The following is a 16530-nucleotide window of genomic DNA, read 5'->3' as shown; positions in this document are numbered from 1 at the left end:
TCAATCAACTCTTTTCTCCTTTCTTGATGGATTTGAAGAGCCCTTGGAATAGCTGTCTTGGCAGCTGGTGGGCATACACCAGCACCTCAGGACATCTTGACATCACTGAAGGTGTACCCTTGACACCAGGTTTTGCCCTTCCCAACAGTGCCCGGCACATAGCAGTGCTCCCTTGAAAAAGCAGGGAGTATGTAGAAAACAAGTGGCCTGTTTTATAAAACTCTAGATTTATTCAAAGTTTTAAAAGATTTCACTCTCCCCTCCAAAATATTTTACAATTTAAAAAAATCAAAACTATTTTCTCAGCCACTGTACAAGGTGCTGCTTCCTTCTTGGGACCAGCCTCTTCTCCAACCCTCTTCCCCATCCTTCCCGCTCAATATTGCTGTAAATTTGCTTATAAAACCCTCCATCCTCTCTCACCCCACACCCTGCCCTGCCCTGTCCTACCCTGCCCGGCACATGTGGCTTCTCTTTGAGGTTTCAGGCCCTTAGCTGTAGGTGAAGCCAAATGGATGGGCAGACACGGGCACTGCCTGAGGGGCAGGTGTATGCTTTGTGCTTCTGGGAGAACAGCTAGTTGGCTTCCTTCTTGGTCAAATGGGGGATCATTCTGTTTTGTCCCATGGACACCTGATCAGAACCAAACATCTGGCTTGGGGTTGCCCTGGCTGTGCAGCCCTGCCTTTTCTCCAGATTCCCTCAGGCATGGGTCCATGGCAGCCGGTCTGATGACTGTACCATTTGTCTGCCAGTGGATTGCTGGGGACAGGAAAGGGGCACATGACTAGAAAGGAGCTTGATGGAGCCCCAACTTCTCAGAGTGTGGGCACCAAACTCCCAAGCAAGGAAGTTTTAGTTTCCTGGTAGGCAAAGCCAGGCCCACCCAGGACCATGGAAGGTAGGGAAATGGGAGCAAAAGTCAAACCACATAGCTCCCTGGTGAGCAGTATTCCTTCTGAGAGACCTCCCATCCATCCCCCCCATCATCCTGCAGGTCCGAGGATGATTCCAAAGAGGAGGAAGAAAAAGAGGAAACGGATTCTGTTCTGCTGATAGGAAAAAGGCAGATGACACAGTGTTCAGGGCTGGGGAGAGCCTGCTGGAATCTTCCTATTCTGTGAGGGAGGCTGTGGGGGGCCAGGCCCTCAGAGGCTTCATCAGCTCTGGTCCTTGTTCTTGACTAGTAAGACTGTGTGCTGGCCCCCGCTGGAGACAGATAAGACAACACGGTTCTCCAGCTGTTTGCCCGTCATCTCCACAGGGCTCCAGGCGTCTTCATCCTGCCCTGTGCCCAGCTGGTAGTTGGTGCCCATGCCCCAGGCGAAAACACGACCTGCAAGGGAGAGAAACGGGGACAGCTATCTTCAGGACACCTGGCCCCATCTTTTTGTAGCATGAGAAACCTGGGACATGGGGGTGAATTCTGGCCTTGGCCAATAGCAGCCTCACAAGGTCCCAGCCTCTTAGAGAGTTTAGGGAAGTTGGGAGACGCCAAGGAGATGATGGATAAAAAAGAACTTTGTAAACCAGAGACCACAGTCCTTACACATTGCCAAAGGCTTCTCCCTGCTCCTAGGCATGGCATTCAAGGCCCCCCATGACTGGTTGCTACCCCCAAGCCCTACACCACCCTGTTCTCAGGACCAGCCCCCTCTGAGACTGCTCTAGATCTCGTGCTTGCGGCACCATCCTTTGCTTTTCACAAAGGACTGAAACTTTGAGGTACAGTGAAAGCCCCATTTCCTCAAGAAGTCTTTCCAGATAATCTCAGATCAACCACCTCTGCCAGCCCCTGACTTCTAAAGAATCTCCACGGCTGCCCACCTCACCCACTCAGGCTTTGGAAGCCACTTGTTCACACCCTCCTCTGGGGTGCTTGCCAGGACCCTGACTACTGAGCCTTGTTTTTCCTGATAAGATTCTAAGTGCAACTCCCTGGAAAGCTGGCACACACGAGCTGGTACAGAAAGGGGTGGCCGCGATGGACAGTGCAGAGAAGCCTGGGTTAGGAACCTGCAAACCTCGCTGCAGGTCCCACTGCCTCCCTGGGCCCCAGTGATATCTCCCGCTTTGCTGTTTTTCTCCTCTGCGGAACAAATCACTTATTAAAATACTTTGTTTACTCGTTTTATGTTTATCAAAGCCAGAGCTTGTGAGGATCAGGAACAAAGTGCTGTCACAAATACCATTCTGTGCATCTCAGCTCCACCTGAGGGTGGACATTACAGCCTGCTGGGGAGTTTGGCAAGAATCGCGACCCCCAGGCCCCCACCAGACCGAGCGTGGGCAGCCTCACTCACCATCTTTCGTCACAGCGTACCCCACTGAGGCCCCACAAGCCACTGAGGAGACGGCGGGCAGCCTGGAGATGAGGGTGGGTATGCTCTTCTCCTCAGCACCCTCCCCAAGGCCCAGCCGCCCGTACTCAGCCCGGCCTAGGCTGTACGCTTTTCCTGTGGGAGGAGGAGAGAGATGAGCAGTAGCAGAGGGCATGCTCTGGGCAAAATGGGCGGTAGGCCAGGTGAGTCCCCACATCCAAGGGAGCTTGTCCCCACTCCCGGGGCCGTCAGAGGAAGGTCTGCAGTGTCTCTTCCCAGTTCTGGGGGAGGCCTAGGAGAACCTCCACATAGGGTCCCTTTGAACTCACACTTGGAAGAGCACGAGGACTCTGAGGGGACGGGGGTGACCCTCATGGACCCATGTTTGGCACAGCCCATGGAATAGGCCCAAGTTCCAGGCACCAGGGTCTCAGGAATCTGACTAGACCTGGGCCCAGGGAACACACCACCCCCAACCTAGAGAAGAACCTGGAGGCCCTACCTTCTGAATCCATGCAGACTGTATGGTGCTGGCCACCAGAGAAGCCCACCCAGGACTTGGTGGAATTCTTGAAGGATGTTAGGTTCTGAGGTATGAAACAAGATTCTGTGCCTTGAGTTCCTGGGGGAAAGCAGAACAGAGCTGTCAGGGGTGACAGTGTTCTGGGAGCTGCCCTTCTCAAGCTCCTCATAGTGAGGCCATCCGCATCAGGAGATGGATATTCTCCCTTTACCGATGACAAAACTGTGGCTCTGAGGGGTTAGATGACCCTTCAAAGGGTGCACAATGAATGACTGGTGGACCCAGGACTGGAACCCAGATCGCTGAGTCATGCCTGATGCCGAGCGTGGCACTTACCAAGCTGATGGTAGTTGGAGAGGCCAAAGCCATATACGTGGCCCTCACGGGAGATGGCGAAGGTGAAATAGGCACCGCAGAAGGCATCCTGGAATTTCACATGGCCCCGGCTTCCCCTGGATTTCAGCATCACACACTTAGGGACCAGGAGTCGTTCTGTAGGCAGAAGAGGAAGCCATGGTTAGTGACAGACACACATGGCCTCTCTTCTCTCTGCCCCTGAGTCTGTTTCCCTTTCATTACAAAAGCCCTTGGAGGGAGGCTAAGCAGGGACTCTTATCCCTATTGTATAGAAAAGGAAACCGAGGCCAAGAGAATACAAGTGTCTTGCTCAGAGTCCCACAGCCATTACAAGTAACATTTACATGGAAACTACCACGTGCCAGACATTCTTCTAATTAATCCATTTAACCTCACAACAACCTAAGAAAGTAGGTTTGGAGGCAGGTAGGTTTAGGGATGAAGAAACTATGTTCAGGGTCCCCTAGCCAGTAGGTGGCAGAACCAGGATTCAAACCCAAGGTCGTCTGTCTCCAAAGTCTGAGTTCTTAACCAACACTGCAGGTCCATCTGATGTGAGCTGGAACACAGGGAATCCGTCCTGCCTTTGGCCTTTGCCAGGGTGTGGCTTGCCAATTTTCCCTCCTGGAGGTACCAAAGTCACCTACCAAGGCCCTGCCGGCCACCACGGTTGGCAAATAACTCAGGCACGCGGCCAAGCTGGCCCTGTTCCCCGCAGCCCAAGGTGTAGAGGTCGCCGTCAGCTGTTAGCATCACCAAGTGGTCATTTCCTGAGGGTGAAAGCAAGGCAGGGATGCAGGGCTTGTCTATAAAGCCCAAGGCTGGGCCGGCCTCAGAGCAGGGTTCTCAGTCTCCTGCCCACAGCAAGTACCCCCAGACTCACCTGAGGCTACCTTCACCACAGGAGCATCCAGCTGCACCTGTACGGGCACCATGCTCTTCTTCATGGGTTCCAACAGCCCGATTACACCATTATTGTCCTAGAAGGGAGGGACGGAGCACTTACCGGCTAGTTCTGCCTGCTCCCTACCAGTCAAATCCAGGCTTGCAGGAAGCCACAGAGCTGTCTAGTGAAGGGCAGTGGCACTAGATGGGTATGGAGAGGCACACAGGAGCCAGGCTACATTCTGAAACATTTATGAATGAAATCCTAGGATTTGCATTACAATAACCAAGGAGTGGGGTAGTGGGTCGGAGTGGAAATAAACAAGTCTGGCCACACGCTGATAACTGTTGAAGCTGTGTGCCAAGTAGGTGAGAGTTCAATATATTATTCTGATTGCTTTTATATAAGTTTGAAATTCTCCATAAAAATTAAAAAAAATAGCCAAGATGAGGAAACACCCCATCAGATTTCTTTATTTTTGACATTTCAAAATAAATTAAATGCCAAAGTTTCAAAACAATTTTAATGTTTAATCTGTTTTTTAAACTATACTTCCCTGCCTTGGAAACTGAGATCTCTGAGGTGCAATAATCTCTGCCTTCCTAACCTTCTGGGAAGGGTGGAAGGGAGCTGGGAAGGTGAGGGGGACACTGAAGGCAGGGACATGGGTGAGGACAGCAGGGTTCCTGGATCAGCCTCAACCCAGGAGCAGCCTTGACCTATTCCTTGCCCAGGAAATACACTTCATAACGTCAGAGTCAAGGAAGCAGCCAGTGACCTGGGTCGGGCCTCGGCTCTACCTGTGGGCTTTCATCTCCCGAACAGTAAGTACAGTGGAGGCATGGAGGTGGATTATCTTTGGGCCCCCATGCAGTCTTCCAGACCCAGCCTTACCCGGAAGGAGCCCCAGAGGAAGACACGGCCGTCCTCGGTAAGGGCCGCTGTGTGACTGTCTCCTGCTGACACCTGTACCACCTTCTCTTGCAGTTCCACTTTCCCGGGGACCATCTCCGAGCCCTCCACTGACGTGTCCCTTCCCAGGGCTCCCTCATCATTGCAGCCGAAGGAGTAGACCTGTGCCCAGGATGCCCCCATTAGTGCAAGATCTGGCCTCTCAGCTCATTCTTGTTTAGGCCACTCCCTGCTTGGCCAGCCAGCTCCATCTCATGTGTGGCTCAAAGGTCCTGCCCCAAACCCCCCGACCCCAGGCCTTGTCCAACCCTTTGCCAATCCCCACAACCTACCTGGCCATTTTTGCTTAGACACACGGTGTGCATGCCCCCAGCCTCGGCCTGAACAACATCCTCCGGAATGGACACCAGGGCTGGCTTCTTCCTCTCCATCACATTCTCACCTAACCCCAGCTGGCCCACGTCGCCCTGGCCCAGTGTCAGCACCAAGCCTGGTTCTGTGCTATGGGACCTGTGTGAGACTGAGGGGTGAAGAAGACAGCCCTGAGTGTGTAGGATGACAGCAGAGACGAGAGGTCAATTCATGGGCTCTGGGATCACAAAGACCTGGGTTCAAGCCCCTGCTCTGCCACAGACCACTAGTGTGACCTCTTCCAAGCCTAAGTTTCCTCATCTGTGAAATGGCGATAACAAAAGTTCCCATCTCCTAGGGTTTTTGTGAAGATTAAAAACTGAACACATGGCTGGGCGTGGTGGCTCACACCTGTAATCCTAGCACTCTGGGAGGCCCAGGCGGGAGGACTGCTCAAGGTCAGGAGTTCAAGACCAGCCTGAGCAAGAGTGAGACCTCATCTCTACTAAAAATAGAAAGAAATTATCTGGACAACTAAAAATATATCGAAAAAATTAGCCGGGCATGGTGGCGCATGCCTGTGGTCCCAGCAACTTGGGCAGCTGAGGCAGAAGGATTGCTTGAGCCCAGGAGTTTGAGGTTGCTGTGAGCTAGGCTGACGCCACGCGGGCTAGCCCAGGCAACAGAGTGAGACTCTGTCTCAAAAAAAAAAGAAAAAAAAAAAGAACCTGAACACATTAATGTGAGAGGGAGGAAATGGAAACAAGGAAACATTCAATACCGTGAAATGAATCTTGGTGGGAGGGTAAGAGGACAGTGAGGACACAAGACGGTTTTCCTAATTAGCTGTAAGCTATTAGTAAGGAGCTATGGTGCCAGCAGTCAGGTAAGAATGTCTACCCTTTACTGACTGCTTACTCTCCTACTTCTAAATTGCTTTGTGGTCCCTCAAATTATGCTACGGACTTACTTTCATTATTTGGATCCCGTTTTATACGGAAGGGAACAGAGCCTTCCAGTTCAGTAACCTTCCCAGGGTCATAAAGCTAATTAGCTGAGTCTGCCCTGAAACCAAGGGAGACCATCTGGGTCAGAGCACAGTCCTCAACCTCCATCCTAGCCTCTCTCTACCCCCAGGCTGTCATTTTCAACTCCCGGACCTATTCACAGAGGAAAACCATCCCCTTCCACCCCTATCCTGCGGCAGACCAGCAGCTGAAGAGAAAAAGGCAGGAGAGCGGACAGAGCCACCTGCAGACACGTAGGCACCAACCAGTGGGCCGCAATGGGCCAATGGTGTCCTACCCCTCCCCCCGGGGGTGTGGCCACAGCTGCCAGGGCCGCTGCGGCTGCGCAGAGGGTGCGCTGGGCAGGGAGCCACCTGTTCGAGTTTTCTGGTCAGGAGGGCTCGGCCCGCAGGCACCTTGGCAGGAGCGGGCGCCGGGAACGCGGCGAGAGGTAGCAGCCCTCGCGCCTGCAAAAGACAGACACTGTCTGAGCTTGAGTCCACGCTCCCTCCTCCCAGACTGGATTGGCTCTTCTCTCCTCCCTGTCCTCCTCCAGGATTCCAGGAAACAGGAAGCCACAGCCACCTCTCTCAAATGCTGCCAGGCCATTATCCCATTTAATCCTCATGACAGCCCCCAGAGGTTGGTACTGCTGTCTCCTCCATTTTATGAAGTGGATAATCCATATTTAGGGAGGTTAAGTGACTCAACCATGGTTACACAGCTAGAAAGTGGCAGAGCCAGGACTTGAACCCACTTCTGGAAGTCAGTGGTCCTAACCATAATGCATTACTGCCCTAGGACCTAGTTTTTTGCCAGTATTGCCTTTTAGACGAGTCTCTGCCCCTTTCTGATTCTCCAAGGGTGGGGTTCAATGAGCTATAGGAAACCCTTCAGCTAGGTGGCATCCCTGGTCATCCAAGCCCCTCAGCTTCAAGTGTCAGGGAGGAAGGATCCCAGTCCCAGATTCTCAGGGCTCCAAGAGGCTGCCGGCACCCACCCAGAAAGAGGAGAAGGCCAACTTACCCTTCACCTTCTTGCTTTTGGGGATGGCATCTTCTGGGGGTGACCTTTTCTTAGCTATGCGCTTGGGTGGCATCTTTGTGTCCTGAAAAACCCAGTCAAATACTACATGTCAGAAATGGCAAACATTTTCCTAATTGGCAATATTTATCAAAAAAAACTTTAAAAAAAGCAGAGGAACGGCCAGCAATCCAACTTCCCAAAATTTATGCCAAGAACAGAATAATGCATGCACCCACAGATTAAGTTCCCCTAATATTCTCTACTGTATTCTTCATAACATTATAAAAAACAAGAAAAACAGAGCAACCCATGTTGCTAGACATCTAACTAGTCCCAGTAGTGCACTAGCTAGATAATAATACATGGTATATTCATGATAGAACAGTATGAAGCCATTAGAAGTGATGCTTTCAGAGATGAATTTATCGGTCACCATTGCCAAGTTAAACAAGCAGATTGAAAAACAGCCCATCATCTCATTTCTGAAAAAAAAACAAACAAACAAACAAAAAAAAGCATTACACTCATGAAAATGTGTAGAAAAATGAGTGGAAGAAAATATATGTAATATTAACAATAGTAACCTCTAGAAAATGGGATTATGGACAATTTTTGCTTTTTTCTTTATATTTTCCTATATTATTAATATCTAAGATGTATAACAAGGAGCATTAACATGTGTTTTCAAATTCTTTAGTTTGTCAGTCAAATGGGACAAAGCAGGCAGGGGCTGGATCACCCAAGCCTTGTAGGGAAAATACTGACAAGTTTTAGGCAGAAGAATGTCTTCGTGAGATTTCCATTTAATTTAGTTATTTTTTTGAGATAGGTCTCACTCTATTGCCTGGGCTGGAGTGCAGTGGTGTCATCATAGCTCACTGCAGCCTCAGCTCCTGGGCTCAAGCGATCCTTCCTCTTCTGCCTCCCAAAGCGCTGGGATGACAGGTGTAAGCCACGGAGCACTGCCAAGATTTGCATTTTAAAAAGATTGTCCTGGCTACTGTAAAGAAAATGGAAAGGACTGGAAGGGTCACTAAGAGTGGAAACAGGCAGACTTTTTAGGAGGTTATTGCAGGCAACCAAATGAGATGGTAGTGACTTGATTTGCTCTGAGGCAACAGAGAAAAGTATATGAAATAGATCAACTTAGGAGACAGACTAGATTTGCTGGTGGATTAGACGTGGAGAGTGAGGGGTGGGGAGGAAATCAGGAATAACTTGTTCATCCTAAAAAATCTGGGGGATCCTTGGCTGACCTGCCCAGGATCCCCCTATGAGCTTGGCCAAACACAAAGATGCCCAGGCTTGGGCTTAAATAATAGGCGGATGGTAGACTTCCATTTAGTGAGATGGAGAACACTGTAGAACCAACAGGACAGGAGAGGCCTGGAGCCTCATTTTACCAGGTGTTTTCATTGGGAGCCATCCGAGAAGGGATGTCAGATGGGCAAAGTTAGATGGGTTAGGGGCATGGGCTATAACAGATATCCTCTTGTTTTAGGTAGATGCTGTGCTCCAAAGCAAATATCCCATCAGCTCATCACAAGGATCTGCAGTAGTTAGCTGGGCCCAGGAGGGAAGGTAGCAGCGTGGAAAAGCACTCAAAACAAGAAGTCAAGTGAAAAGCCAGGAAACAGAATTATGTCAGCACGTTTGGCGCTGATGCTGGAATGACCTGTAAGCAGAGCCTGGAATGTCATCAGACAATAAGAGCTGTGTGAGGTGGCTGGCACCATGAGCACTAACAAAAAAGTCTGTCATTGTGCACTGAAGCTGACCGAATAAACATCCCCTTAGCCACCTGTTGGCTAATGTCCTGGGGCATCTCACTGCAAGCTGGCCACAACGCTCCCACTCTACAGATGAGAAAACTGAGGTGAAGTATCTTGCTCAAGACTGGAAGAGGAAGCCAAGATCTGACTGAACCAAGTTGGTCAGACTCCAGAGCTGGTGCCCTTGAGTGTTATAAGAAATTGCTTCTGCCTACTTCCTGTCCTAAAGGAGAGGAAAGACAGCATCTTTTCTCTGGTCTTCCTGCTTCCCGCCCCATCTCATTCTATAAGTCATTCACGATCTTTCCAAACCTCAAACTAGAAATAAGGTGCTTGCCTGCTCAGACTCCTTTGTGGTTCCTTCTGCCTAGCTGATAAAGCCCACATTTCTCAGACTGGTACCAGAGGCCTCCAGGGTCTGGTACTGACAGAACGTCTGGGCTCATTCCTCATCTGACCCACCCTCCCTTCTCTTTCCAGTCTCCTTGTCAGTCACACCAGGATGGACTGCTAACTGTCCTCTCCACACCCTTTGGATCTCTTTACCTCGAACGCTCTTCCCATCCCTTTTTTTTTTTTTTTTCCTGAGACAGAGTCTCGCTCTGTTGCCCGGGCTAGAGTGAGTGCCGTGGCGTCAGCCTAGCTCACAGCAACCTCAAACTCCTGGGCTTAAGCGATCCTACTGCCTCAGACTCCCGGGTAGCTGGGAGGCTTGTGCCACCATGCCCGGCTAGCCCTTCCCATCCCTTATCCCACCGGAAAAGCTTCTACTCCCCGTCTCAAAGTCACCTCCTCTGGTAAACCTTCTATGAACCCTCCTCCCATCCTAAACTAATCATTGTCTCCCAGAAAAACTGGGACAGGCTTTTGGATCATGACTTTAATCTACATGCCTAACAACCATACCACTCTACTTCCTAAAATATGAGCCTCCTTGGGGGCACTGGCCACTCACTGTGTCCTCCATATGCGAAAACCTTTTACTTCTCTTGACAAGCTAAAGAAGGGGGCGCTATCACTCCTACTTCGCGGTTAAGAAAACTGAGGCTCAGAGAGGTAACTTTATTTGCCTAAGTTCACACAGCAAGTAAAGGAGAGCCAGAAAAAGAACCCAGGTATATCGAATTGATTTAAAAAAAAAAAAAAAAAGAACAGGTCAGGTAAAGGCAGACCATGATCCAGGCAGGGGCTAAGGCAGCCTGAGCAGGCCCCCCCAGGATCCCCATGAGCTCAGCCAAGTACAAGGAGCAGAGAACAGAAGCCAGCTGAGAGAGGACGGTGAGACCAGAGAGGAAACACTGAGGCAGCGAGGCCCTGAGGGACGGCTACATGGTGACAGATCCACTGAAAAACGTGGGGAAGGACACCGGATACAACTCCCTGCCGCAGTGGAGAGAGCACTGGCTCAGTCCCACAGACACAAGTTCTCTTTTGCCCCAGATTCTTCACCTCTTCTAGCCCCAGCACTGGGCAGCGGAGGTCGAGGAGGCCACCTTCTAAAAGGTGGAGCCCTGTGCCCGAGACCTGCCTATCCTCTACTGCACAGTTTGGTCCTTTACAGACTCCCTAACTGCCCTGGGTGTGTCCCTTGTCCAGTCTTGAGTATCTGGGCCGGGAATAAGGAGTCCTCTTTTGTCTTTGAGTGCCCCTGAGCTCTCAACACGGCTTCCATGTTCAAGGAGCTTACAATCTGGGAGAAGAGTGAGACACAGTCACAAATAAAAGTCAGATACTGTGTCAACTTCCACTAACAGGCACCCTCGGTGTGCCAGCCTCTCCTAAAATGCTCATACCTGCCCTCCTCCGGTGGTGTGATTACCCCAGATTTACAAATGAGAAGAGGCTCAGCGAAGGTGCCCCAGGCCACACAGAGGTGGGATGAAATCCCAGGTTTCCTGACCACACCCCAGCAGGGTCAGACCTGCCTCACCGCACCAGTTTCCTTCCTTGTTGAATGACGGGGGCAGGCACACCAGACTAGACAGTCCACCAGGAGCTTGGTGCTCCTGCTATGCCCCCCTGTGACCTCAACACAGCTTCATTTCTGCAAAGGGAGACAGGCACAGCAGCTGTCCTCTCCCTCTCCCAAGCCCGTGGCAGAACTTGCCAACCAGACTCAGAGGCTGAAGAATGTCTTTGTGTAGAAGGTCCCCAGGAGGGAAAGGAGAAGGCACATGTATCAACAAACATTTGCTGAACTGCTGTTATGCCAGGCACAGAGCTGGTATATTTCACACCAGGAGTTCCTCACCAGGTCCCCCTGTGTACAAGCTGTGCCTGGGCCTGTGCATTCATTTCCTCCAATAAAGGGGCCACGGCATCCACCAGATGTTAGACCTTAGCCACATGCTTCTTACCTTCATTTTACAGATGAGGAAACTAATCTCAGAGGGATTGGGTGGGTCGCTCAAAGATACCCGACTAGAATTTGCAAAGACGAACAGAACAGGATTCCTGCTCTTAGGATGTCTTCAAAACACGAGCTGCGTGAACTCCCAATTCATCTCTTCAAGCTCCACTCTGATGCTGCTCTTGGGTGAAACCTTCCCTCCCCAGCCCCACCCAGTGTTCCTTGGCCTTGCACATCAGTCCCTGCTGTATCTTGTTACTGTCCTCCTCCAATCACTAAAAAACCTGTGGTATCCCTAACCACAACACTCACCTATACCTCCATGCCTTTGCTTGAGCTGTGCCCTCTACCTGGATCACCTTAACCCCACCGCTCCCAGGCTGCCTGAATAACTATTCCTTCAAAACCCCATTCAAGAGTCACCTCACCTGGAAAACCATCCTTGACCCTCCTGGGCAGGGCTGGGGGTTCCCGTAACACTCCACACACTCAACCTCTGCTAGGGCACACATGTCACACGTGGTCAGAGTTCAATTAATATCTGGTGAATGAATGACTTGCCAGCAGCATCGCCCCAGACTCCAAGTGCATACTTTGGTGATCACACTGGACCATAACAGTGGGCCACACGAGGTCTCCCCAAGGAGTCTCGGAGCGCCATTAAGGCCACATGGGGCCCGCCCTCCTCACCACTGTACCCCAGTCCTGCAAGAGCGGCACGGAATAGACGGCCAGCAAATAATTTGTTGGTAGACTGAGCTGATGCGGAGTTCACGGCACACCGCACCTACTGGTCAAAAGTCGTCATCTGGGTGCCTGTTGACGCTGAGGTTTCTTTCCCTGCAGAGGACCCTCGCCACTCACCCTCGAGCCCCCAAAGCAGACCCTCTCCCGCACCGGGTTCCCTCCCTGCTCTGCAAACCGCTTCCTCCAAATGAATGCCGGACAAAACCACCTTCCCCTCTGCGGAAACACAGCCCCAGCCCGACCCAGCCCGCGAGCCCCACAGGTCTGCGCGCCAGGGCCGGCGAGGTCACCGGGCCGCGCGCACCCCGCCCGCCGCGCTCGGGCCGTTTGAATCTCCCGCCTGCGCGGGCGCCGAGGGGCGGGCGTAAGAGGCGCGGCGGCAGAGGGGCCGCGCTGCCCTAGCTCCGGCGAGGCGGGGCCGGGCCCGCAGCCCGGGCGCCCCGCGAGGCCAGGGGCTCGCGCGCCCGCACCGCGCCTTCCTGCCGCCCGCTTCACGTGGGGCCGGCGCCGCGCGACACAGGCGAGAGCCGACAACGACCTCGGCCCGCCGCGGACCAGCCAGTGCTCCGGCTGTGGCCGCCCCGCGCGCCGCCTTCCGCCCAGACCCTCCGTGGGTCACAGGCGCGACCTACCTCCGTGCAGGACTGCCACCAGGAACTCCAGCGCTCGCCGGCCGGGCCACGAACTGCCCCAGAGCATGCGCTCTGCAGGCCTCCGGCCCCGACCCCGGGCGAGAAAGGAAAACAAAGAGCCCAGCGGCCCCTGGCGGCCACCCAGGGAAGTGCAAGTGGCATGCTCCCTGGCTAGGGAGCTCTTGGCCAAGCTCTCTCCTCTGTCCTGGCTACAGTGGTTGTGTATTTTGGAAACCCCAAATCGGGACAAATGGACGGACAACCAGAAAGATTACTTGAATCTGGGTTTGTTTAGGAAAATATGGTGTGGTAGGGTCTGTACAGAGAAAAAAGATACTGATCTTCCCTGCCCTCAATGGAGAAGGATGAAAAATCAGATTATCAGCAACCACACAGGGCTATGACAAGGGTACACGTAGGGGCATCTAACTCAGCTTGGGACTTAAGAATGGCTTTCCAATTTAGTGGCAGGGCATCCTCGGAGAAGCGGCCCTTGCAATGACAGGGAGCCCTGAGAACCCAGGGAGGTCGTGGGAAACTGCCAAGTAGACTGGAGCTGGGGTACCCGTGGGCATGACAGGGTCTTGTGTGTGTAAGGAGTCTGGCCTCTATCCTGAGGCAACTGAAGGGAACTGTGGAAGGGATTTGAGCACAGGGATGACAGTATCAGATTTTTAAGAACAAAAGAGAGAATGGACTTGGGGGAAATGGGAGGCAAGGGTGGGGGCAGTGAGAAGAGTGAGACTGGGCTTGGGAGCGGGAGATGGAAAATAGGCACCAAAAAAATACTCTTTCTTGTTACCACAGCTTTCCTTCAGGATGGACACAAACAGTTCTCTGAGGTGACCTCTCCGGGCATTTGATTGTACCTGGGGATTTCCCAGGGCAGGGCAGCACCCTCTGCAGAAGGTATTTTCTCCATTCCATGTTGATTCTGATTCTGACAGTCATCGTATGGCATCTGAACTACCCGAACTCTAGAGGGACACCTTTGATGAGTGTTTCACCAGCTGAGTTTCTTCTACCATGCAAAACCCACCCCAGACCGCTCCCCTGTCTTCAGGGCTTCTTACCTCTCCAAGTTTACCTCTGCCTCCATCTTGTACTCCTCTTTTGGATGATATACTGTGAAATTTCTCCAAGTTGTAACCCTGCTGTCTTCCTCCAAGATCTTACTCATTCATGTGGCTTAATGTAAATACAAAAAGTGATTATTATTATTGCCTATTGTGTAAAACCCTGTATTTTAACAACAGAAACACATTCATGTCCAGGAGCTCATCTGTTCCTCACAAAAACCTCATGACAGTCGGGAAATAAGAACAATGAAGTTCAAAGAGGTTAAGCAAGTTTTCTGGGGTCATCACACAGGTGGTGGAAGGAGACCTGAACTCTTGTTCAGGGCTAGGCCATCATCTTTGAACTGACAGGTCAGTCCATCTGGGCTGGTTCTGAGCTCCAACCCAAGTTGCACTCCTACATCTCTACCCAGAAGACCCAACACATTAAACTCAAGAGTCCAAAATAAAACTCAGTACTTTTCTAGGGTTCTAGACTCCATTCCCCTGCTATATCATTCCAGACAAGGTTAGGGTTCTCTGAAAAATACAGGTTCAAACTTTGACTTCTTTTCTGATTCTTTTCTCTCTTCTTTTCATATTTCTATTTCTCCCCCTCTTGTCTAAAGCACAACCCTCCTGGCTTCTGCTCCTGCCTCTCATTTCTCCCCTTCAATTTCATGCCACCTGGATCCCCAGCCTAAATTGTGGCTTTCTGTGAGAAAGCCCTGCTTAGAAATCTTTAAAAACTCAGCCCAATTCAAAAAGCATTTCTTTAGTGTCATGCTTGGAGCACCAGGCCGCAAATGCCCCAAGCTATTGATTTCCCATTTCTCCTTTAGCCTCTGTGCTGTGTTCTGAAGGTGCCCACGCCTATGCCCACCTTCTCACCTTTACCTGGGCTGTTCTCCCTTCCAGGGTGCCTTCCTTCCCACCTAGAGGAATTCTTGATGTACTTTAAGGCCCAGTTCAATCTCTACCTCCATGAAGTCTTCATTGGCCCTACTTATCTTTTTCTTTTCTCAACCCAAATGTTGATTTTAATTTTTTGCACCCTATCATTTTTTGCACATTTATTGAATGTGAACCTTAAAAAAGAGAACAGTCAATTAAACCAGACCCAGAACTGACCCAGATGATAGAATTAGAAGTGAAGGACCTTAAAACAATATAATAAATGTATTCTGTATGTTCAAAAAGTAGAGACATGAAGACATAAAAGTCCTAAAGTGAACTTTTCCACATGAAAACTACAATATTAAAGATGATATTGTAGGGATGAGATTAACAATAGATTGGATATTGCAGAAGAAATTATTAGTGAACTTGAAGACCTAGCAACAGAAACTATACAAAATGAAGCACAGAGAGAAAAAAAATTTTTAAAAATGAAAGGAGCATCAGTGAACAACTTTAAATGGCTTAATATACAGATAGCGAGTCCCTAAAAGCCAAGAAGATCTGCAGACTGAAAAGATATTTGAAGAAATAATGGCTAAAAAATGTCCAAACTGTAAATCTACAGATCTGTGACAGTTAAATTTATGTGTCAACTTGGCTAGGGTCTGGTGCCCAGATGTATGGTCAAATACCAGTTTAGATGTTGCTATGAAGGTATTTTTAAAGATGTGATTTGAGGAAAACAGATTACTGTCCATACTGGGGGTAGGCCTCATCCAATCAGGTGAAGGCATTAAGAGAAGGAATTCTGTCAAAACTGTTTTCTGGCCCACGATTGCAACATCAACTCTTGCTGGATTCTCGAGATGAGAAGTGTGACAAAAAGAAAAGAAAAAATTAAATTAAAAACTCTTGCTGGAATTTCCAGCCTGCCCTGCAGATTTTGAATTTGCCAGCCCCTGTGATCCTGTGAGCTAGTTCCTTAAACTCTGTCTACCCACCCATCCATTCATCCATCCACACATGTGCATCCTGTTGGTTCTGTTTCTCTGGAGAACCCTGACTAATACAAGATCTAAGAAGTTCAAGGAAACCAAAGCACAAGAAACAAAAAGAAAACTACATGGTATATCATCATCAGATTGCTCAAAAGCAGTGATAGATAGAACATCTTAAAAGCAGTCAGAGAAAAGACATGTTATGTACAAAGGAACAAGACAAGCATACAACGCAAACGAAAAGACATTGGAGCAATATCTTTAAAGTATTCCAGCAAAATTATATCCAGTAAAGTATATCTAGCAAAAATATCTTTCAAAAGTGAAGGTGAAATTAAGATATTTTTAGACATACAAAAGCTGAAAGAACTGATGACCAGCAGACCCATACTAAAAGAAATGTTAAAAGAAAACCTTTGCACTAAAGGAAGGTGATACCAGATGAGAATCTGAATCTACACAAAGGAATGAAGAACACTAGAAATTTAACTAAATGGGTAAATATATAATATTTTTTATTTTAAAAAACTTAAAAAAAAAAAGATAGTTGCCTGTTTTAATAAAATGCAGTCGGCCCTCTGCCTCTGTATCCTCGGGTTTCACATTTGATCTGATCTGCAGTTTATTGAATCCAAGGATGTGGAACCCACAGATAGAGAGGGGTGACTGTAATCATGTACTGTGGGGTTT

At 50.0% G+C, this 16530-nt stretch overlaps 1 protein-coding gene across 3 annotated transcripts; it reads right to left on the bottom strand.

Moving 5' to 3' along the window:
- Positions 1 to 210: 210 nt before the first annotated feature.
- Positions 211 to 12967, bottom strand: RCC1 (regulator of chromosome condensation 1). Of its 3 annotated transcripts, none has more exons than XM_069477549.1 (11): positions 12885 to 12967; positions 7384 to 7465; positions 6732 to 6824; positions 5332 to 5519; positions 4982 to 5161; positions 4085 to 4181; positions 3849 to 3971; positions 3181 to 3336; positions 2824 to 2943; positions 2304 to 2456; positions 211 to 1336 (listed from the first exon to the last, which is right to left on the bottom strand). In XM_069477549.1, the coding sequence occupies exons 2-11, from the start codon at positions 7454 to 7456 to the stop codon at positions 1161 to 1163; spliced, it is 1359 nt and encodes a 452-aa protein (XP_069333650.1). In that variant the 5' UTR covers positions 7457 to 7465; positions 12885 to 12967; the 3' UTR covers positions 211 to 1160. The 3 variants fall into 3 exon arrangements, with proteins under 3 accessions (XP_069333650.1, XP_069333651.1, XP_069333652.1); XM_069477550.1 differs by having other exon boundaries at positions 6774 to 6824; XM_069477551.1 differs by lacking the exon at positions 6732 to 6824.
- Positions 12968 to 16530: the final 3563 nt, after the last annotated feature.

The sequence above is a fragment of the Eulemur rufifrons genome, chromosome 8, assembly GCF_041146395.1.
Source record: "Eulemur rufifrons isolate Redbay chromosome 8, OSU_ERuf_1, whole genome shotgun sequence".
In the NCBI taxonomy this organism is placed as follows: domain Eukaryota; kingdom Metazoa; phylum Chordata; class Mammalia; order Primates; family Lemuridae; genus Eulemur; species Eulemur rufifrons.
Note: the sequence above shows the minus strand (reverse complement) of the source record. Positions and strands in the feature narration are given on the sequence as shown.

Coding starts and splice junctions, on each gene's coding strand:
- RCC1 (XM_069477549.1), bottom strand. CDS start 7,456: ATGCCACCCAAGCGCATAGCTAAGAAAAGGTCACCCCCAGAAGATGCC. Junction 5,162..5,331: donor GTCTAAGCAAAAATGGCCAG/GTAGGTTGTGGG, acceptor TCCTGGGCACAG/GTCTACTCCTTCGGCTGCAA. Junction 3,337..3,848: donor TGGTGGCCGGCAGGGCCTTG/GTAGGTGACTTT, acceptor TTCTGCCTACAG/AACGACTCCTGGTCCCTAAG.